General features: G+C 40.5%; 2 protein-coding genes across 4 annotated transcripts; one reads left to right on the forward strand and one right to left on the reverse strand.

The window, feature by feature from the left end:
* Positions 1–3,115: 3,115 nt before the first annotated feature.
* LOC109880563 (phospholipase A and acyltransferase 4) lies at positions 3,116–10,460 on the reverse strand. 2 transcript variants are annotated; one of them, XM_031785514.1, is made up of 4 exons: positions 10,347–10,460; positions 4,221–4,317; positions 3,400–3,677; positions 3,116–3,310 (listed from the first exon to the last, which is right to left on the reverse strand). In XM_031785514.1, the coding sequence occupies exons 2-4, from the start codon at positions 4,315–4,317 to the stop codon at positions 3,206–3,208; spliced, it is 480 nt and encodes a 159-aa protein (XP_031641374.1). In that variant the 5' UTR covers positions 10,347–10,460; the 3' UTR covers positions 3,116–3,205. The 2 variants fall into 2 exon arrangements, with proteins under 2 accessions (XP_031641374.1, XP_031641375.1); XM_031785515.1 differs by lacking the exon at positions 10,347–10,460 and adding an exon at positions 10,097–10,277.
* On the forward strand, positions 10,369–22,569 carry LOC109880567 (phospholipase A and acyltransferase 4). Of its 2 annotated transcripts, none has more exons than XM_031785513.1 (4): positions 10,369–10,482; positions 21,243–21,339; positions 21,992–22,269; positions 22,371–22,569. In XM_031785513.1, exons 2-4 carry the CDS (start codon positions 21,243–21,245, stop codon positions 22,476–22,478), a joined length of 483 nt encoding a protein of 160 aa, XP_031641373.1. In that variant the 5' UTR covers positions 10,369–10,482; the 3' UTR covers positions 22,479–22,569. The 2 variants fall into 2 exon arrangements, with proteins under 2 accessions (XP_031641373.1, XP_031641372.1); XM_031785512.1 differs by lacking the exon at positions 10,369–10,482 and adding an exon at positions 20,884–21,019.
* The last annotated feature ends 1,019 nt before the right edge of the window (positions 22,570–23,588 follow it).

The raw sequence follows: 23,588 nt of genomic DNA on the forward strand, positions 1-23,588 counted from the left end.
GTAGGCTGCATAGATTTCATGACTAGAAGCTCAAAAGACGAAAACGTCATTTTTTTTTTTGTAAATTTAAATTTGCTATCGTAAATGTTAGCAACACCTCCGCCTTTGCGGGATGCACGGGGGATATGTTCACTAGTGTAGCCAGGAGGTGAGGCCTCATTTAACACAGTAAATTCATCAGGCTTAAGCCATGTTTCAGTCAGGCCAATCACATCAAGATTATGGTCAGTGATTAGTTCATTGACTATAATTGCCTTTGAAGTAAGGGATCTAACATTAAGTAGCCCTATTTTGAGATGTGAGGTATCATGATCTCTTTCAATAATGACAGGAATGGAGGTGGCCTTTATCCTAGTGAGATTGCTAAGACGAACACCACCATGTTTAGTTTTGCCCAACCTAGGTCGAGGCACAGACACGGTCTCAATGGTGATAGCTGAGCTGACTACACTGACTGTGCTAGTGGCAGACTCCACTATGCTGGCAGGCTGGCTAACAGCCTGCTGCCTGGCCTGCACCCTATTTCATTGTGGAGCTAGAGGAGTTAGAGCCCTGTCTATGTTGGTAGATAAGATGAGAGCACCCCTCCAGCTAGGATGGAGTCCGTCACTCCTCAGCAGGTCAGGCTTGGTCCTGTTTGTGGGTGAGTCCCAGAAAGAGGGCCAATTATCTACAAATTCTAACTTTTGGGAGGGGCAGAAAACAGTTTTCAACCAGCGATTGAGTTGTGAGACTCTGCTGTAGAGCTCATCACTCCCCCTAACTGGGAGGGGGCCAGAGACAATTACTCGATGCCGACACATCTTTCTAGCTGATTTACACGCAGAAGCTATGTTGCGCTTGGTGATCTCTGACTGTTTCATCCTAACATCGTTGGTGCCGACGTGGATAACATTATCTCTATACTCTCTACACTCGCCAGTTTTAGCTTTAGCCAGCACCATCTTCAGATTAGCCTTAACGTCAGTAGCCCTGCCCCCTGGTAAACAGTGTATGATCGCTGGATGATTCGTTTTAAGTCTAATACTGCGGGTAATGGAGTCGCCAATGACTAGAGTTGACTAGTACTTTAAACAACATGGCTGCTATTGACAAATAAACATTCACATGGGCGTGGTCTGGCACTAATGCATATAAATCAGTCAAGGATATTGGTATTGTAACAAGATATGGAACAAATGTTAATCAAAATTTGAAAGAACATTCATAACAACCACACGGTGGTGCTATATACGAACACATGTTTATATCACTTGATGTATTTGACTCACCGAGTGATTAAATTTGACACATATGCTCAGTGATTTGAGTCTAGCTAACCCAAGCGATATCTCAGACACCACTGGCCTGATTTTGATGAAACTTGGGAGAATAATGTGTCTTGCCATAGAGATCAGTCATTTACACAATACCACTGATTGTCCCAAAGGGGGCACTGCATCATTCATGGGGAATGACCTGTTCTTTTGCCTTGTTTACTATAGATAAAGTATATTGTTCTCCTATCTTACTGTATTCAAGGAAATAGTTCACAACATTAAAGTGCAGGTTTCACAGACTCAGATTAAGCCTAGTCCTGAATTAAGAATCACTTTCAATTGAGATGATCCATTAGCAATGCTTTTAAATCCAGGAGGAGGTCAAATCTGGGTCCCGCAATCTGTCCCTAAAAGTAGAAACGGGGCTAATAAGTTGTAATAGAAAATATAACATGAACTGTATGGGAGGATTCTCCATAGATCCTGTTCCTGCAGTCAATCGCCCTCTAGTGGCCTCAAGGTTGGAATGTTATTCATATTTTTCATAATTTTATAATGAATCAACTTTATTTTTGTTAAACACCTGAAAATCCAGTGTTTCGATGTGAAAATGTTTGATTATATTTCAGTCTTCTTTAATGTACACTATCGTTCCAAAGTTTGGGGTCACTTGGACATTTTGTCAATTTTTGTCCTATTAAAATAACATCAAATTGATCAGAAATACAGTGTAGACATTGAGGCAGAGTTCCTCTGTCCAGTGTCTGTGTTCTTTTGCCCATCTTAATCTTTTCTTTTTATTGGCCAGTCTGAGATATGGCTTTTTCTTTGCAATTCTGCCTAGAAGGCCAGCTTCCCAAGAGTCGACTCTTCACTGTTGACGTTAAGACTGGTGTTTTGCGGGTACTTTTTAACGAAGCTGCCAGTTGAGGACTTGTGAGGTGTCTGTTTCTCAGAATAGAAACCCTAATGTACTTGTCTTCTTGCTCAGTTGTGCACCGGGGCCTCCCACTCCTCTTTCTACTCTGGTCGGAGCCAGTTTGCGCTGTTCTGTGAAGGGAGTAGTACACAGCATTGTACGAGATCTTTAGTTTCTTGGCAAATTCTTGCATGGAATAGCCTTCATTTCTAAAAACAAGAATAGACTGATGAGTTGCAGAAGAAAGGTCTTTGTTTCTGGCCATTTTGAGCCTGTATTCGAACCCACAAATGTTGATGCTCCAGATACTCAACTAGTCTAAAGAAGGCCAGTTCTATTGCTTCTTTAATCAGAACAACAGTTTTCAGCCGTGCTAACATAATTGCAAAAGGGTTTTCTAATGATCAATTAGCCTTTTAAAATGAAAAACTTGGATTAGCTAAAAGAATGTGCCATTGAAACACAGGAGTGATGGTTGCTGATAATGGGCCTCTGTACACCTATATAGATATTCCATTCAAAATCAACCGTTTCCAGCTACAATAGTCATTTACAACATAAACAATGTCTACACTATATTTCTGATCAATTTTATTTTATTTTAATGGACAAAAAATGTGCTTTTCTTTCAAAAACAAGGACATTTCTAAGTGACCCCAAACTTTTGAACGGTAGTGTATATAAAGTCTAATATTGGGATGCAAACTCAGAATGTAAATGGTCTGACATGGTACAGGTGTCTTCTTTTTTTAAGCCCATAACCATGTGTGTAAAGTGTATACTTTTGTTTCTACGATGATTTGTTTAAGACTACCCAGAAACACTGGTTTATCCCACTGCAGTATTAATCAAGGTCATGGTAATATGGTTTTGGTAATATAAAGGCAAATGTATTAATTTAATATTCTGTTTGCTTTGAATGAAAAATGACCATTGGTCTTTGAGATGGTCCTTTATTCATTAGGTTATAAACAACATTTTGCATTACTGACATTCACAATAGACTCATGAGGGAACCAATCAATTATTAACTAAGTGTGTTTGCTGCAGCAACTGTAGAAACAGCAAACACAGCCAGTACACCAATCAGGCCTAGCTGACTACCTAACAACTTCTTCAGGAAGTCATCTGCCTACATGGAAAAAGACAAGCAGAAAACAAATGAATATGGAGTGTATCTCATCAAGCAAAGCATTAATTAGAATATTCTCTCATGGCTACCTGTTTGGACACTGATTGGCCATAACGGAGGAAATTAACAAAATGCTCGCAGTTCTGTCCAAGGAGGCCATATTTTATTGTGCTGCCTCTCATTTTGTCCACATCCCCCATAATGACGTCAGTCCTCCTTGGTTTGTACTCGTCATCCAGGTAGTTGTTGATTTTGTAAGTATTCCCTGCTGCCACATCGTGTAATGTCTCGATTGTAATCGTGCCTTTACAGGAAACACTGCCGCTGGATGAGCTAAAACTGCAGAAAGATACTCTTGAAGGCCCATCTACAAAACAGGAGGAAATAAAAAGGAGTGTTTCGATGATAAGAGAAATAAAGAGACAGAGAGAACAGCAGATGCTGTAGCTGATTGAATACATTCATAGAGTTATGACTATCGACCATGTTCAGGTATCAGTTTTACTGTGGTGTTAGGGGCAGCAGGTAGTCTAGTGGTTAGAGCATTGGGCCAGTACTCTGTTGTTAGGGGCAGCAGGTAGTCTAGTGGTTAGAGCATTGGGCCAGTACTCTGCTGTTAGGGGAAGCAGGTAGTCTAGTGGTTAGAGCATTGGGCCAGTACTCTGCTGTTAGGGGCAGCAGGTAGCCTAGTGGTTAGAGCATTGGGCCAGTACTCTGCTGTTAGGGGCAGCAGGTAGCCTAGTGGTTAGAGCATTGGGCCAGTACTCTGCTGTTAGGGGTGGCAGGTAGCCTGATGCTTAGAGCATTGGGCCAGTACTTAAATTTGACTTCAGATGATATTTACACCCTGCCCCAATTCTGGAATTGGAATATAGGCTACAACAAAAACTTTTCCAGAAAAACATCATACCTGGAACTACCAACTGGATGACCTTTCCATGTCCAATGTACAGAGCCCAGTGTTTGTATTGACCTCTGGTTATCTCAATCATGTCACCAATCTCCATCTAAGAATAAGGTGGGTAAGAAGACATGTAATTATGTATATATATGTAATTATGTACTATAGACCAGCTAAAGTCCTCCTACCATTACAAGACTGTAAACTATAGACCAGCTAAAGTCATCCTTCCATTACAAGAATGTATACTATAGACCAGCTAGACTGTATACTATAGACCAGCTAAAGCCATCCTACCATTACAAGACTGTATACTATAGACCAGCTAGACTGTATACTATAGACCAGCTAAAGTCATCCTACCATTACAAGACTGTATACTATAGACCAGCTAAAGTCATCCTACTATTACAAGACTGTACACTATAGACCAGCTAAAGTCATCCTACCATTACAAGACTGTACACTATAGACCAGCTAAAGTCATCCTACCATTACAAGACTGTATACTATAGACCAGCTAAAGTCATCCTACCATTACAATACTGTATACTATAGACCAGCTAGTCATCCTACCATTACAAGACTGTATACTATAGACCAGCTAAAGTCATCCTACTATTACAAGACTGTACACTATAGACCAGCTAAAGTCATCCTACCATTACAAGACTGTACACTATAGACCAGCTAAAGTCATCCTACCATTACAAGACTGTATACTATAGACCAGCTAAAGTCATCCTACCATTACAAGACTGTATACTATAGACCAGCTAAAGTCATCCTACCATTACAAGACTGTAAACTATAGATCAGCTAAAGTCATCCTACCATTACAAGACTGTATACTATAGACCAGCTAGACTGTATACTATAGACCAGCTAAAGTCATCCTACCATTACAAGACTGTATACTATAGACCAGCTAAAGTCATCCTACCATTACAAGACTGTAAACTATAGATCAGCTAAAGTCATCCTACCATTACAAGACTGTATACTATAGACCAGCTAGACTGTATACTATAGACCAGCTAAAGTCCTCCTACCATTACAAGACTGTACACTATAGACCAGCTAAAGTCATCCTACCATTACAAGACTGTATACTATAGACCAGCTAAAGTCATCCTACCATTACAAGACTGTATACTATAGACCAGCTAAAGTCATCCTACCATTAAAAGACTGTATACTATAGACCAGCCAAAGTCATCCTACCATTACAAGACTGTACACTATAGACCAGCTAAAGTCATCCTACCATTACAAGACTGTATACTATAGACCAGCCAAAGTCATCCTACCATTACAAGACTGTATACTATAGACCAGCTAAAGTCATCCTACCATTACAAGACTGTAAACTATAGATCAGCTAAAGTCATCCTACCATTACAAGACTGTATACTATAGACCAGCTAGACTGTATACTATAGACCAGCTAAAGTCCTCCTACCATTACAAGACTGTATACTATAGACCAGCTAAAGTCCTCCTACCATTACAAGACTGTATACTATAGACCAGCTAAAGTCATCCTACCATTACAAGACTGTATACTATAGACCAACTGAAGTCATCCTTCCATTACAAGACTGTATACTATAGACCAGCTAGACTGTATACTATAGACCAGCTAAAGTCATCCTACCATTACAAAACTGTATACTATAGATCAGCTAAAGTCATCCTACCATTACAGACTGTATACTATAGACCAGCAAGAGCTGGGACCAAAGTAACAAAGCCTACCATCAGCAAGGGCATTGAAGATTAAACGTGGCTGGGTCTTTCAGCATGACAATGATCCCAAACACACCGCCCGGGCAACAAAGGAGTGGCTTCGTAAGAAGCATTTCAAGGTCCTGGAGTGGCCTAGCCAGTCTCCAGATCTCAACCCCGTAGAAAATCTTTGGAGGGAGTTGAAAGTCTGTGTTGCCCAGCAACAGCCCCAAAACATCACTGCTCTAGAGGAGATCTGCATGGAGGAATGGGCCAAAATACCAGCAACAGTGTGTGAAAACCTTGTGAAGACTTACAGAAAATGTTTGACCTCTGTCATTGCCAACAACAGGTATATAACAACATATTGAGATAAACTTTTGTTATTGAAGAAATACTTATTTTCCACCATAATTTGCAAATAAATTCATTAAAAATCCTACAATGTGATTTTCTGGATTTTTTTCATTCATTTTGTCCGTCATAGTTGAAGTGTACCTATGATGAAAAGTACAGGCCTCTCATCTTTTTAACTTGGAGAACTTGGACAATTGGTGGCTGACTAAATACTTTTTTGCCCCACTGTATATGCAATGTACTTTATATCAAGTAGCCAGAAAAGACGACAACATGTAGGCTATTGACCGTGACTGATGCCATCATAGCAAACTTAATGAGGCATGATACTGACAGGTAACCTCATCGTGTTTAGGAGTTAATAGACCAGCGAATGACATTGTAACATTACATGGTTGTCTCCCATGCCTATGTGTGAATGCTAACTATGTAGGTTCAATGTTAGCTAGCTAGTTAACATTAGCTATAACTAGCAATGCAAATGGCTTTCTGTTTACTACTCAGATCATACACGTAACGTTACCCATCGAGCCAGCAAGCTAACTTTCGCTAGCTAGCTACCAGTACGCTTTCACTTGCATTAAAAATGACTTCCTGACTAAATTTGAAACATATAATATCTGAAAATGTATATAGACTCTAACCCGTATGTATACATGGATGAAAGCTTCACAGCAGACTGTAACCCTTTAACCTGTAACTCCGTTTTGTTCGTAGCTACATCTTGTTTCTGCCCGAGTTGTGTCAAGTCACTCCGGTTCACACTGACAGTGCGCTAGCGATGGCAGACCAATCCAAACTCATCTCCGAGCATGTCCAGCCCATCCATTATCTCAGCCAATCAAGTTCCTTTCTTTTTCCGTGGCTAAACCAACTAGGCTCATAATTGAACAATTTTATTCGTACTTACAGATTGGATACAAGTTTGTTATGAAGGCACATGAAAAGTTCACATGTTCCAGAAGGCATTTCTTCCTAAAAACTATTTTGACCAACAACAACAAAAAAGACGTTCAAATGCCTCTGCTGTGAAGTAGTGATACGCGACATACACCTAGCTTCCTGAAACGGGTCACAATTGCTACATTTTTTTTTATCCATCAGTTCTAAAATTCAGGAACGAAAAAAAGAAGTTTTACTGGTTTTCATTAACTAGTTAATTTATTGGTTGGGAAGGTAAAGGTAATGGCGGACTGAACAAAGTTATGTGGAGCACCTGTAGAGAAATGCTATTTCTTATGCAGGTGACCAAACTATTGTTTATAAAGGGCTACAACTCAGAGTTGAGCCTGTGGGGTCCCCTACAGGATAGCTCCCGCATTACACTAATGGCCAAAACCAGCGCACACACATGATCTCCGTTGTCTCTGAACGTTGAATGCCCGAAGAGGATTCTACGATGACGGACAGACTACTGAGCCAATGGCGGAAGACTACAGACTACACCCCAGCTGAACCAATCCAAAGATCCGATCTTCCAGAATCAACCTACTTTCTTTTCTATATAATAGTGGTGTACTGATTGTAACGGTCTCTTCTTCGTCTGCGCTTCCGTACGAACCAGCGGGAGAGCCGTAATTACGCTGTTCTAGATATCTTCACTCTGAATAAACTGTAGCTTGTCATACAATTTACCACCTTGTCTGAATCGATCCTTGACCGACTCGTCCGTCTACATATCAAATTACTAACACACCTCAAGAACACCCAAAGATTGGAAAGCAGCTGCGGTCATCCCCCTCTTCAAAGGGGGGGACACTCTTGACCCAAACTGCTACAGACCTATATCTATCCTACCATGCCTTTCTAAGGTCTTTGAAAGCCAAGTCAACAAACAGATTACCGACCATTTCGAATCTCACCATACCTTCTTTGCTATGCAATCTGGGTGTTCATGGGTGCACCTCAGCCACGCTCAAGGTCCTAAATGATATCTTAACCGCCATCGATAAGAAACATTACTGTGCAGCCGTATTCATTGATCTGGCCAAGGCTTTCGACTTTGTCAATCACCACATCCTCATCGGCAGACTCGACAGCCTTGGTTTCTCAAATGATTGCCTCGCCTGGTTCACCAACTACTTCTCTGATAGAGTTCAGTGTGTCAAATCGGAGGGTCTGCTGTCCGGACATCTGGCAGTCTCTATGGGGGTGCCACAGGGTTCAATTCTTGGACCGACTCTCTTCTCTGTATACATCAATGAGGTCGCTCTTGCTGCTGGTGAGTCTCTGATCCACCTCTACGCAGACGACACCATTCTGTATACTTCTGGCCCTTCTTTGGACGCTGTGTTAACAACCCTCCAGGCAAGCTTCAATGCCATACAACTCTCCTTCCGTGGCCTCCAATTGCTCTTAAATACAAGTAAAACTAAATGCATGCACTTCAACCGATCGCTACCTGCACCTGCCCGCCTGTCCAACATCACTACTCTGGACGGCTCTGACTTAGAATACGTGGACAACTACAAATACATAGGTGTCTGGTTAGACTGTAAACTCTCCTTCCAGACCCATATCAAACATCTCCAATCCAAAGTTAAATCTAGAATTGGCTTCCTATTTCACAACAAAGCATCCTTCACTCATGCTGCCAAACATACCCTTGTAAAACTGACCATCCTACCAATCCTCGACTTTGGCGATGTCATTTACAAAATAGCCTCCAATACCCTACTCAACAAATTGGATGCAGTCTATCACAGTGCAATCCGTTTTGTCACCAAAGCCCCATATACTACCCACCATTGCGACCTGTACGCTCGTTGGCTGGCCCTCGTCGCCAAACCCACTGGCTCCATGTCATCTACAAGACCCTGCTAGGTAAAGTCCCCCCTTATCTCAGCTCGCTGGTCACCATAGCATCTCCCACCTGTAGCACACGCTCCAGCAGGTATATCTCTCTAGTCACCCCCAAAACCAATTCTTTCTTTGGCCGCCTCTCCTTCCAGTTCTCTGCTGCCAATGACTGGAACGAACTACAAAAATCTCTGAAACTGGAAACACTTATCTCCCTCACTAGCTTTAAGCACCAACTGTCAGAGCAGCTCACAGATTACTGCACCTGTACATAGCCCACCTATAATTTAGCCCAAACAACTCTCTCTTTCCCTACTGTATTTAATTGATTTATTTATTTTGCACCCCATTATTTTTATTTCTACTTTGCACATTCTTCCACTGCAAATCTACCATTCCAGTGTTTTACTTGCTATATTGTATTTACTTTGCCACCATGGCCTTTTTTTTGCCTTTACCTCCCTTATCTCACCTCATTTGCTCACATCGTATATAGACTTGTTTATACTGTATTATTGACTGTATGTTTGTTTTACTCCATGTGTAACTCTGTGTCGTTGTATGTGTCGAACTGCTTTGCTTTATCTTGGCCAGGTCGCAATTGTAAATGAGAACTTGTTCTCAACTTGCCTACCTGGTTAAATAAAGGTGTTCTCAACTAGCCTACCTGGTTAAATAAAGGTGTTCTCAACTTGCCTACCTGGTTAAATAAAGGTGTTCTCAACTTGCCTACCTGGTTAAATAAAGGTGTTCTCAACTTGCCTACCTGGTTAAATAAAGGTGAAATTTAAAAATTTAAAATAAATAAATAAAACGTAATATTCAATATTGGCAAGTTAGACAAATATTAGCACTACATAATCTGGTGGGTGATAACCTTCAATCTGGATAATAACACGAAACAAATCTTAAAACTAGAGACATTTATCGACAAACATGACGGAGAGTAAAACAGGGGAAAAGTGACTCTTCTACAGACACAGACGATTTAATAATCTCACCACCGGGAATGGTAAAGGTCGAAACTGATCTGTTAAAATCAATAAATGACAAACTGGGTATACTTGAATTAGTTAGTAAGGATATAAAAGAGTTGAAGCCTCGAGATGAAAAAGCTGCGACATTGGAGAAGGAAACACTAAAAGGGACCGTCAATAAGATTGAAACCGAAATTAAAAAGGAGAACGCCGTTCTGAGGGAAGCCTTACTGGACAAACAAACTAGATCAATGAGGGAGAATATGGTACTTACAGGTATCCAGGAGAAAGAAGTAGATGTTACTGAATCTGTAGTTAGAGTTCCTCCTTACAGCGCTTCAGATCCCACGCGAAGTTATCGACTAAATCCAACTTGAACGTGTACACCGCTTCGGACAGAGAGGCCAAAGGTATGACCGCCCAAATTTGCCTCATTTAAAGATAAAATAATGGTTAAAAGCCTGGGTAAAATACTTGCTGGGATCAAAATTGGCATGAATGATCAGTTTCCGAAGGAAATTGCAGAATGGCGCAAAGTTCTGTATCCAATTTTCAAAGAAAATAGATTAAAAGCGAAACGAGTAGCTCTCGTCGTTGATCAACTATATATTGATAACCAGTTGTTCAGAGACACAAAGACTACTCCATGGTTATTTTAAAAATTGCAAAATTCTCATAAATGAGGAAAATAAATAAACACAATTCTAGCCCTGTTATGGATTGTAACAATACAATAAAAAATATAGCTTTTCTATATATCTTCGCATGTAACTAATTGAACACACAAGCACTAATTCAACATAGTGAAGATAAAAACTAAGTAAACAGAAAGCACAGTATGTGTGGATGGTGTGGTGTGTGTTTATTTTGATTTGTTATGTTTGTAAGTTGAGTGAGTGAGTAATGAAATGGTTGCATATCCCAGAGCCAATGTATTGCTGTGGGCCGGGGTATGAGAGGGCTTTCAATGCTGTTCAGATGACGGATATACTTTTAGAATGAATTATACGTCTTATTTATTTATTGTCCTATCATGGTGGAACAGTTTTAAAATAGATGATACATTTCATTTGTTATTGTCCTATCATGGGGAACTACATTTTTAAAATAAATTATATCTAATTATTTATTTATGATCCTATTTTAATGGTATGGTCCATGACCCTATACCCTAGACACCCACCTGAATGACCCAGAGACTCATGATAAGTCCCTAACTGTTTTATGTGCATGCTGTAAGCGGTCTGTATGCAGCCAAATGATGGTCAGAGACCAAGAGCAGCACTGCCCCCTCAAGATTCTGAGCCACTGGGGAGGCAGGGTTGGCAGGGTTGGTCCTGCAAAGCCAAAGCCCCCTAAAGGGAGAGCATACTATACAAGGAAATTCTCATAGCTGCTAATGAGAACCTTGACGACCTTGTACCTAGCCGGTGGGGATTCCGGTGGGGTGCCCCCACCAGTCAGTGGCAGTGCTGGCAACACTAGCTGCAGTAACCCATGGGGAGGGGGTCACACTCGGACATTCAGAGAGGGGGTATATTATTGTGACCCTAGTGGCACAGAATCAAAGTCGGACTGCATGGAGATGCTTGGGAATATGGTCAATACGGATGACTGTATTGTAGGGGTTTCAGGGTAGAGGTGTACATTTGACCTCCATCATCTAGGATCTGACAATGGTAAATAAAATCTCTTAATTTTTGCCTCATTTTTTGTGCAGTCTTGCAGGCCTTCTCGTGCAGCTGCAACTGCGAGTACATTTGTAATTCAAGACCTGTCTTGAGTTGGGCTCTGGGGTGGTGCAATTGTCGAGTAAGTGAGCTTATGGTTGTCTAGGGGTATGGGTTGAGTGTGTGTGTGGGTGTATGTGTGTATCCCACAACTGTTGCGAAGAAGTAAAAGATGTTAGGGACAATAGAGGATGATCCACAGCTATATATAATACAAATCGAGGTGAGGGCGATGGAAATGCATTTGGCAGTTAATCTACTTCAATTCGGGAAATGGCACTGTGTGCTCTTTCCAAAGGATGGATCCCAGTCGGTTATGGGTTATGGGATACAGGGGGTCGAGGGTGGTCAGCCGGGCATTGGGATGAGGAGGGCTTTTAGCGGGTGGAATAGTAGGGACCAATTGGAGGTTTACTTAGGAGAAAGGCAAAGATCATGGTACAGCTATATAGACACTCCATCATCATGTTACTTTTTAATGGTACGTTTACAAACATATATTTTGATAAATAGAATTGAAAGTTGTGTCTCATTATGTTAAGTGGTGAAATAAGTATAGCCAGTTACAATTGTAATGGCCTAGCAGATAATAAGAAAAGACAATCAGTATTTACCTGGCTAAAAGAGAAGGAATATAATATTTATTGTTTACAGGAAACCCATTCAACAGTTTTAGAGGAAGTTTTGTGGAAAAAGAACTGGGGGGGCGAAATATACTTCTCCCATGGGCAAAGAATTTCAAAAGGGGTGATGATTTTAATTAACAATAATTTTGATCCAAATGTGCAAATTGTCCAAACAGATCCTCAAGGTAGATGGATGATTTTAAATATGTTATTGGACAATAACCAGATATGTCTTATTAACCTATACGGTCCGAATAATGATGATCCAAGCTTCTGTGAAAATATATATAAGAATCTATCAACTCTACAAGCAACACTAGACTCCATTATTATGGTGGGAGATTTTAATACGGTCTTAAATACCTCTATGGACCGGAAAGGAAATCACACTACAAATTATCACCCGCAGGCATTTAAGGAAATCATGAATGTCATGGATATATTGGAATTAGTGGACATATGGAGACTTAAATACCCTGACCTAGTGAGATATACATGGCGGAGGCATAATCAAGCTAGTCGCCTTGACTACTTTCTTATGCCATTCTCTCTGGCACCAAAAGTTTAAAAAGTGTTGGTAGGGGACAGAATGCGGTCGGATCATCAAATAATTGGCATATATATTACTCTTACAGAATTTCCACGTGGGCGAGGATATTGGAAATTTAATCAAAGCCTACTAGATGATAAATTGTTTAGAACTAGGACAGAAGAATTTATAACTGACTTTTTCAGACGTAACATAGGTACAGCAGATCCCTTTACTGTATGGGACACTTTTAAAGTCACATGATTCACCGAATGAATGATGGAGTCACATGATTCACCGAATGAATGATGGAGTCACATGATTCACCGAATGAATGATGGAGTCACATGATTCACCGAATGAATGATGGAGTCACATGATTCACCGGATGAATGATGGAGTCACATGATTCACCGGATGAATGATGGAGTCACATGATTCACCGGATGAATGATGGAGTCACATAATTCACCGAATGAATGATGGAGTCACATGATTCACCGAATGAATGATGGAGTCACGTGATTCACCGAATGAATGATGGAGTCACATGATTCACCGAATGAATGATGGAGTCACATGATTCACCGAATGAATGATGGAGTCACATGATTCACCGGATGAATGATGGAGTCACATGATTCACCGAATGAATGATGGAGTCACATGATTCACCGAATGAATGATGAAGTCATGCATGATTCACCGAATGAATGATGGAGTCACATGATTCACCGAATGAATGATGGAGTCACATGATTCACCGAATGAATGATGGAGTCACATGATTCACCGAATGAATGATGGAGTCACATGATTCACCAAATGAATGATGGAGTCACATGATTCACCGGATGAATGATGGAGTCACATGATTCACCGAATGAATGATGGAGTCACATGATTCACCGGATGAATGATGGAGTCACATGATTCACCGGATGAATGATGGAGTCACATGATTCACCGGATGAATGATGGAGTCACATGATTCACCGGATGAATGATGGAGTCACATGATTCACCGAATGAATGATGGAGTCACATGATTCACCGAATGAATGATGGAGTCACATGATTCACCGAATGAATGATGGAGTCATGCATGATTCACCGAATGAATGATGGAGTCATGCATGATTCACCGAATGAATGATGGAGTCATGCATGATTCACCGAATGAATGATGGAGTCACATGATTCACCGAATGAATGATGGAGTCACATGATTCACCGAATGAATGATGGAGTCACATGATTCACCGAATGAATGATGGAGTCACATGATTCACCAAATGAATGATGGAGTCACATGATTCACCGGATGAATGATGGAGTCACATGATTCACCGGATGAATGATGGAGTCACATGATTCACCGAATGAATGATGGAGTCACATGATTCACCGAATGAATGATGGAGTCACATGATTCACCGGATGAATGATGGAGTCACATGATTCACCGGATGAATGATGGAGTCACATGATTCACCGAATGAATGATGGAGTCACATGATTCACCGAATGAATGATGGAGTCACATGATTCACCGAATGAATGATGGAGTCACATGATTCACCGGATGAATGATGGAGTCACATGATTCACCGGATGAATGATGGAGTCACATGATTCACCGAATGAATGATGGAGTCACATGATTCACCGAATGAATGATGGAGTCACATGATTCACCGAATGAATGATGGAGTCATGCATGATTCACCGAATGAATGATGGAGTCATGCATGATTCACCGAATGAATGATGGAGTCACATGATTCACCGAATGAATGATGGAGTCACATGATTCACCGAATGAATGATGGAGTCACATGATTCACCGAATGAATGATGGAGTCACATGATTCACCGAATGAATGATGGAGTCACATGATTCACCGAATGAATGATGGAGTCACATGATTCACCGAATGAATGATGGAGTCACATGATTCACCGGATGAATGATGGAGTCACATGATTCACCGGATGAATGATGGAGTCACATGAATCACCGAATGAATGATGGAGTCACATGATTCACCGGATGGTATTTTGAAAGAGGAAGTAAAGTACTCTAAGAATATGTTTTCATTTCAGGCTCCTCCATCTCCACTACCTGAAACAAATTGTATGGATTTTTTTCCTAGTCTGATGGAGATGTAGGCATACTCAGTATACAAATCCCAAAGGAAAGAAATGATCTCACTCCAATACATTTTTATAGAAAGTTAGTAAAAATAGATAAGATCTTGCTACCATGGAAAGGAAAATACCTGTCTATTTGTGGAAAAATCACCCTGATTAACTCCTTAGTTATATCACAGTTGACCTATTTGCTTATGGTTTTGCCTACACCTAGTGACCTGCTTTTTAAATTATATGAACAAAAAATATGACATTTTATTTGGAACGGCAAACCAGATAAAATTAAAAGGGCCTATTTATATAACGAATATGAATTCAGTGGGCAGAAATGATTAAATATTAAAGCATTAGACCTCTCACTAAAGGCATCAGTCATACAAAAATTATACTTAAATGCAAACTGGTTCTCTAGTCAATTGGTACGAATGTCTCATCCTATATTCAGGAAGGGCCTTTTCCCCTTTATTCAGATTACACCTGCTTACTTTCGGTTGTTTGAAATGGAAATAATCTCCAAAATATCTTTATTTTTTATACAAGCCTTAGAAAGTTGGTTGCAATTTCAGTTTAATCCACCTGAAAGGACGGAACAAATAGTACAACAAATATTGTGGTTAAATTCAAATACACTAATTGATTTAAAAAAACTGTATTTATCAAAGACATTTTTTAAAAAGGTATACATTTAGTGAATGATATCATAAATAGGACTGGTGGAGTTAGGTCACACATGCAGCTAACACAGACATATGGAAATGTCTGCTCTACCCAAAATTACAACCAATTAATTGCAGCATTACCACAAAAATGGAAGAGGCAAGTAGAAGGGGAAAAAAAGTAAGGAACTTGTATGTCGGCCCTGTATTAAAGAACATAAATGTTTAACGAAAAGTGTGATAAATAAAAACATATACCAATTTCATTTAAGGACCAAAAAACTGACAGCTGTGCCATATAAATTGCAAAATAGTTGGGAAGAGATTTTCGATGTACCCATTCCATGGCACATGGTTTATGAATTGATACGCAAAACAACGCCGGATTCAAAACTTCAAATTTTTCAATATAAATTACTATACAAAATTCTTGCAACTAATAGAATGTTATATATATGTGGGATACAATCTTCCCAGCTCTGCAGATTCTGCTGCTTGGAGGCAGAGTCATTAGATCATGTATTTTGGTATTGTCCATATGTAGCTCATTTTTGGTCACAGGTCCAGGAATGGCTGAAGAATTGCAATATTTGCCTAGAACTAACGCTGCAGATAGCAATACTGGGTGATTTGAAAAGCCATAGTCAATCATCAATAATATAATAATTATTTTAGCAAAAAAAATTATTTTTAATTTACAATCTGTAGAAGCTATGAGAATAGGAAGGTTAAATTATTTTGTGAAGCATCACAGCAGAGTTGAAAAATATATGGCAAGTAGAAATCCGAAATGGATGATGTTGAGAGACAGATGGGAGGGGTTGAATGGAGCTGAAGGGTGGGACTAATAACAAGATAAACAATGTAAAACATACGGGATCTGTAGAATGTATAAAGGTTCGGAGCTTTTGTGAAATAGCACAGTTACAAATAGGAATCAAACTGGATGGACATCAGAAATATAGGAAGGACTACGAACAAACAAGAGACAACTATTGTAAAGTAGACTGTGTCTGTAGAGTGTGTATAAGATGTATGGATTGAAGGTAAAAGCAGAAGTGTTTATTAGTTTACTCCAATTGGGGGATCGGCGGAAGGGTTTGCGGGGAATAATAATAAAGGTATATTCTTTAAAAAAGTATGTATGTCTATACAGGTATGTGTATGTATATATGTGTATATATATGCCTGCGTGTATGGATATATATATTTACCAACAAATATGGGGGATTGGAAATGATGCAGACAATTACATTGGAAGCAACATTCTTTCTGCAATATTAAGCTGATCCACCCGCCCCCAAAAAAACAAAACAAAATATTGGTTGAAAAAAGTGCAAAATAACTTAACAACTTTAGGCTTTGGGGCTTTGCCTTAAGTGGTCTGTGGCCAGACCATATTGTGGGCTTGAGGAGGAAACCAAAGAGGAGCCTGAGGGTAACTGGGTTAAAGGCACACTAAATGAGCACTGGGAGTCTAGCCTGTCATGCTTTTGTCCTCTACCCAGACAAAGTGCTGAACCTCTGCTTTCAGTAAAAAGTGAATTTAGATGAAGCCCTATACCCGGGACTTAGCGAGTGTGACTCACCTGTGAGGGTGCTGTCCAGTCAATTAGAAAGGGAGGACCAGCCGCTAGCAGGAGTGTCTGAGATTATGCTGCATTTATAACAAATAGTGTAACTTCGGATGCTCTGATCGACGTGTACGACAGCGAGTTCCAGTTCCTGCCAATATCCAGCAACTTCGCACAGCGATTTGAAGAGGAGTGGGACAACAGTCCACAGGACACAATCAACAGCCTGATTAACTCTGTGAAGGATATGTGTCGAGCTGCATGAGGCAAATGGTGGTCACACTAGATGCTGAGTGGTTTTCTGATCCACGCCTCTACCTTTAAAAAAAAGTTCTGTGACCAACAGACGAATATCTATATTCCCAGTCATTTGAAATCCATAGATTAGGGTTTAATTAATTTATTTCAATTGACTGATTTCCTTATATGAACTGTAACAGTAAAATCTTTGAAATTGTTGCATGTTGCGTTTATATTTTTTGTTCAGTATACTACCTTTTTGCATCGACGCTCTCTTCTCCTCTCACATTTTCCCTTCGCTTGTGGACTTCGGTGCACAACACATCAGATGTCTGTGACCAGGCGAAAAAACCTTTCCAAGCCAAACCTTCACACCATAACCACTACATACAGCCTACCTTGTTTTCACCATATTAATGTCATAGTCAACATACTGTAGCTACTAAAACTAACGCGTTAGTAAGCCTGCTACAATCATGCCGTACAGTGTACAGCAAACAGTTTAGCAGTTACATCGGTGGGCTCCGGTGGCAATAAATGAATCAAATCAAAAGCTTACCTTGACATGGAAGAGTTCCAGTTTTGGATAGCCAGCTAGCTAACATAGCTAACGTCTCTGTTTGAGCCAGGTGTTTGAGTAGGCTAAAGTAGCTAGATGTATTTGTGGCGGCAGGGTAGCCTAGTGGTTAGAGCGTTGTCCTTAACTGACTTGCCTAGTTAAATAAAGGTAAAAAATTGCTAGCTAACAATCTGATGTCAATCTGATGTCATAGTCTCAGCACTGTCTGGTAACAATCTACAATCCAACAATCTGATGTCATAGTCTCAGCACTGTCTGGTAACAATCTACAATCCAACAATCTGATGTCATAGTCTCAGCACTGTCTGGTAACAATCTACAATACAACAATCTGATGTCATAGTCTCAGCACTGTCTGGTAACAATCTACAATCCAACAATCTGATGTCATAGTCTCAGCAATGTCTGGTAACAATCTACAATCCAACAATTTAATTTGACCTTTATTTAACCAGGCAAGTAAGTTAAGAACACATTCTTATTTTCAATGATGGCCTGGGAACAGTGGGTTAACTGCCTGTTCAGGGGCAGAACGACAGATTTGTACCTTGTCAGCTCGGGGGTTTGAACTCGCAACCTTCCGGTTACTAGTCCAACGCTCTAACCACTAGGCTACGCTGCCGACAATCTGATGTCATAGTCTCAGCACTGTCTGGTAACAATCTACAATCCAACAATCTGATGTCATATATATATATATACTGCATATACTGTACAACTGTTGTGGAAATGTCGATCCAAAGATTATGGCAGAAACTATTTAATGATGTTATAGAAAAATCTTTAATCAAGCAGCTGCAGGGGAGATCTACCTCTGATTTCACAGGGAATAACTCAAAGAATAAATGGTTCCATGTCCCTTATATAGTGTGAGGTTATAATACAATGATAATGTTTACACAACAGTTCTTTCAGTACAAGCAACAGTTCCGGAACACAGTGGCTTGGTGTCAGGGTGCAGACATACCAGGAGTCTATGACATCACATCACATCACAGTCCAACACAGAGCATATCCCTTGAGATGTTACAACAGGTCACCCCAAATTCTGCCTCCACAAGTCCCCCGTTGACGATATAGAAACCATAAGCATCACCATATATGATGTCTCTGAGCTGTTGTCAGACAGAATTTAAAGTTGTCATTTTACGCAGAATGTGGCTCCTGAAAGGTAACATAATAACAATCTAGGGAAAAGGGAGGTTTTTAGGGATCAGAGTCATTTCAATGACAGTAGTTACTATCATCTCCAATAAGGCAATTTTGATCGCCTATAGAGGGCGACACAGTGACAAATGGCTACCGGGACAATTTGCCTTGTCCCCCCACCCCCATTTTTACGCTGCTGCTACTTTGTTTATTACTATCATCTCCAATGAGGCCATTTTGATCCACAATAAAGGGTGACACAGTGACGAGATCTGTCAGGTCATTCAAGTTTACTTCTGTGGTCACATGACCATCTGGTGGAGGGAAGATACTTCTGTTTCACACAATCTCCTTACCAACAGACTCAGCATCCCCATTGGAATCAAGTAGGCACTTTACTGCCGCTGGGGTAGCGAGGGTCATCTGATGTTGCCTTTTCCACCTGGATTTCAAAGGTTCTTTGTGCATCCTGACCATTACCCAGTCTCCAGGCTGCCGATCGTGATGGGGATGGTCGTCTGGGGGAGTTTGGGCAGCAGAAACCTGTTAGGTGAACAGCTCGAACACATTTAGTACTTCATCGTAGTGTCATCCAACAGATGCAGATCAGGGATTTGGGTCCTCATGGGACGGGCCATCAGTACCTCATGTGGACTGAGGCCAGTTATCCGGACCAGGGTGGAACACATTGAAGACAAGGCTATGGGTAGCACATCCACCCAGGTAATTCCTGTTTGAGCACATATTTTTTACACTTTATTTTTCAAAACGCCATTGTAGCGTTCTACAAGTCCAGAACATTCCGGATGAAACAGTACATGCAAATTTCTCTTAACTTGCATCATGTCACACAATTCTTTCATTATCTTCAAGGTGAAATGTGTCCCCCTAGCGTTAACTAAACTTTGTCATGGAACAATATCTTGTAACAGGCACTTAGCTAAAGTCTCTGCTTCCTCATTTGATGTGGGGAAGGCTTCAATCCGTTTAGAGTATCTGTCAAGATTACCAACATATCATTTTTTCTTCTACAGGCAGGCATGTGAACAAAATCTTTTTGCATATTTACCAAAGTGCCCCAGCAGACTGATAGGCTTGACAAAGGTCTGTACTTGCTTTCCTGCGTTGTGTTCTACAACTACAGTAGGTTGACTATGACCTTAATATGGTGACCTTAATAATATGATTTAAAATCAGTCAGAGGAAGGCCTGAAAAATTGTCAAAAACTCAAGTCATCCAAGTCATAGACTGTTCTCTCTGCTGCTGCACGGCAAGTCAAGGTCCAAAAGGCTCCTTAACAGCTTCTACCCACAAGCCATAAGACTGCTGAACAATTAATAAAATGGCCACCCGGACTGCTTGTAGACCATTTTATATATTGCAGCTTTTCTTGGGCAGTGAGCTACCCTGAAGGAGCAGAACATGCCTTGTGTCGCCAAGACATACCTTATTCATTCTTTATTAAGTTGTTAAACATATTTCTACATGGTGTTTCCTTTCTGAAGTAGTGATTATGTAGAAACAAATATATAGAGAAATAAACATTCTAAGCCAGAGGTAGAGCTAGTTGCAAGAACGCTCGGGTCTCAAATAGTTAATTTGAATAACAGGATGTTAGTTTTGGACCTTGTCATATAAGGGCGAGGTTTTTTTCACGAGACACAACCTACAGTGAAACATTCACATTTAAACCAGGAGTCCGACCACAGTAAGTACTGTTACTGATCTTTGACTAATAGTAATTTATAATTATCAACAGTGCAATCAAAGGAGTTTGTGTGTGTGTGAACATGTTTAACTATACTTGTGGGGACCAGATTTGTGGTTAGGGGTTAGAGAAAATGTGTTAGCAAAACAGGACTGTGTGTGTGTGTGGGGGGGGGGGGGGGGTGTTACATCATTACATGTCTTCTTACCCACCTTATTCTTAGATGGAGATTGGTGACATGATTGAGATCAACAGAGGTGCATACAAACACTGGGCTCTGTACATTGGAAATGGAGATGTCATCCAGTTGGTAACTCCAGGTATGATGTTTTTCTGGAAATGTATTTGTTGTAGCCGATATTCGAATTCCAGAATTGGGGCAGGGTGTAAACATCATCTGAAGTCAAATGTTAACAGCAGAGTACTGGCCCAATGCTCTAACCACTAGGCTACCTGCCGCCCCTAACAGCAGAGTACTGGCCCAATGCTCTAACCACTAGGCTACCTGCTGCCCCTAACAGCAGAGTACTGGCCCAATGCTCTAACCACTAGGCTACCTGCTGCCCCTAACAGCAGAGTACTGGCCCAATGCTCTAACCACTAGACTACCTGCTGCCCCTAACAGCAGAGTACTGGCCCAATGCTCTAACCACTAGACTACCTGCTGCCCCTAACAGCAGAGTACTGGCTCAATGCTCTAACCACTAGACTACCTGCTGCCCCTAACAGCAGAGTACTGGCCCAATGCTCTAACCACTAGACTACCTGCTGCCCCTAACAGCAGAGTACTGGCCCAATGCTCTAACCACTAGACTACCTGCTGCCCCTAACAGCAGAGTAAAACTGATATCTGAACATGGTCGATAGTCATAACTTTATGAATGTATTCAATCAGCTACAGCATCTGCTGTTCTCTCAGTTTCTTTATTTCTCATCATCAAAACACACCTTTTATTTCCTCCTGTTTTGTAGATGGGCCTTCAAGAGTATCTTTCTGCAGTTTTAGCTCATCCAGCGGCAGTGTTTCCTGTAAAGGCACGATTACAATAGAGACATTACAGGATGTGGCAGCAGGGAATACTTACAAAATCAACAACTACCTGGATGACGAGTACAAACCAAGGAGGACTGACGTCATTATGGGGGAAGTGGACAAAATGAGAGGCAGCACAATAAAATATGACCTCCTTGGACAGAACTGCGAGCATTTTGTTACTTTCCTCCGTTATGGCAAATCAGAGTCCAAACAGGTAGCCATGACAGTATAATTGAGAGAATATTCTAATGAATGCTTTGCTTGATGAGATGCACTCCATATTAATTTGTTTTCTGTTTGTCTTTTTCCTTATAGGCAGATGACTTCATGAAGGATTTGTTAGGTAGTCAGCTAGGCCTGATTGGTGTACTGGCTGCTGTTGCTGTTTCTACAGCTGCTGCAGCAAGCAAACTTAGTAAATAATTTATTGGTTCTCTCATGAGTCCATTGAGAATGTCAGTAATGCAAAATGTTTTTTATAACCTAATGAATAAAGGACCATCTCAAAGACCAATGGTCATTTTTCATTCAAAGCAAACAGAATATTAAATTAATACATTTGCCTTTATTATTTATTACCAAAACCATATTACCATGACCTTGATTAATACTGCAGTGGGATAAACCAGAGTGTTTCTGGGTAGTCTTAAACAAATCATCGTAGAAACAAAAGTATACACTTTACACACATGGTTATGGGCTTAAAAAAAGAAGACACCTGTACCATGTCAGACCATTTACATTCTGAGTTTGCATCCCAATATTAGACTTTATATACACTACCGTTCAAAAGTTTGAGGTCACTTAGAAATGTCCTTGTTTTTGAAAGAAAAGCAAATTTTTTGTCCATTAAAATGTAATCAAATTGATCAGAAATATAGTGTAGACATTGTTTATGTTGTAAATGACTATTGTAGCTGGAAACGGTTGATTTTGAATGGAATATCTACATAGGTGTACAGAGGCCCATTATCAGCTTCCACCACTCCTGTGTTTCAATGGCACATTCTTTTAGCTAATCCAAGTTTTTCATTTTAAAAGGCTAATTGATCATTAGAAAACCCTTTTGCAATTATGTTAGCACGGCTGAAGACTGTTGTTCTGATTAAAGAAGCAATAGAACTGGCCTTCTTTAGACTAGTTGAGTATCTGGAGCATCAGCATTTGTGGGTTCGAATACAGGCTCAAAATGGCCAGAAACAAAGACCTTTCTTCTGAAACTCGTCAGTCTATTCTTGTTCTGAGAAATGAAGGCAATTCCATGCAAGAAATTGCCAAGAAACTAAAGATCTCGTACAATGCTGTGTACTACTCCCTTCACAGAACAGCGCAAACTGGCTCCGACCAGAGTAGAAAGAGGAGTGGGAGGCCCCGGTGCACAACTGAGCAAGAAGACAAGTACATTAGGGTTTCTATTCTGAGAAACAGACGCCTCACAAGTCCTCAACTGGCAGCTTCATTAAAAAGTACCCGCAAAACACCAGTCTCAACATCAACAGTGAAGAGTCGACTCCGGGATGCTGGCCTTCTAGG

The sequence above is a fragment of the Oncorhynchus kisutch genome, linkage group LG13 (assembly GCF_002021735.2).
Source record: "Oncorhynchus kisutch isolate 150728-3 linkage group LG13, Okis_V2, whole genome shotgun sequence".
NCBI lineage: Eukaryota > Metazoa > Chordata > Actinopteri > Salmoniformes > Salmonidae > Oncorhynchus > Oncorhynchus kisutch.

Bases quoted from the DNA above. Each gene is read 5' to 3' on its own strand.
- LOC109880563 (XM_031785514.1), bottom strand. From the start codon at position 4,317: ATGGAGATTGGTGACATGATTGAGATAACCAGAGGTCAATACAAACAC. The intron at 3,678-4,220 runs GTATGATGTTTT...CCTGTTTTGTAG, and splicing joins CATCCAGTTGGTAGTTCCAG to ATGGGCCTTCAAGAGTATCT. The intron at 3,311-3,399 runs GTAGCCATGAGA...TTTTCCATGTAG, and splicing joins GCCAATCAGTGTCCAAACAG to GCAGATGACTTCCTGAAGAA.
- LOC109880567 (XM_031785513.1), top strand. From the start codon at position 21,243: ATGGAGATTGGTGACATGATTGAGATCAACAGAGGTGCATACAAACAC. The intron at 21,340-21,991 runs GTATGATGTTTT...CCTGTTTTGTAG, and splicing joins CATCCAGTTGGTAACTCCAG to ATGGGCCTTCAAGAGTATCT. The intron at 22,270-22,370 runs GTAGCCATGACA...TTTTCCTTATAG, and splicing joins GCAAATCAGAGTCCAAACAG to GCAGATGACTTCATGAAGGA.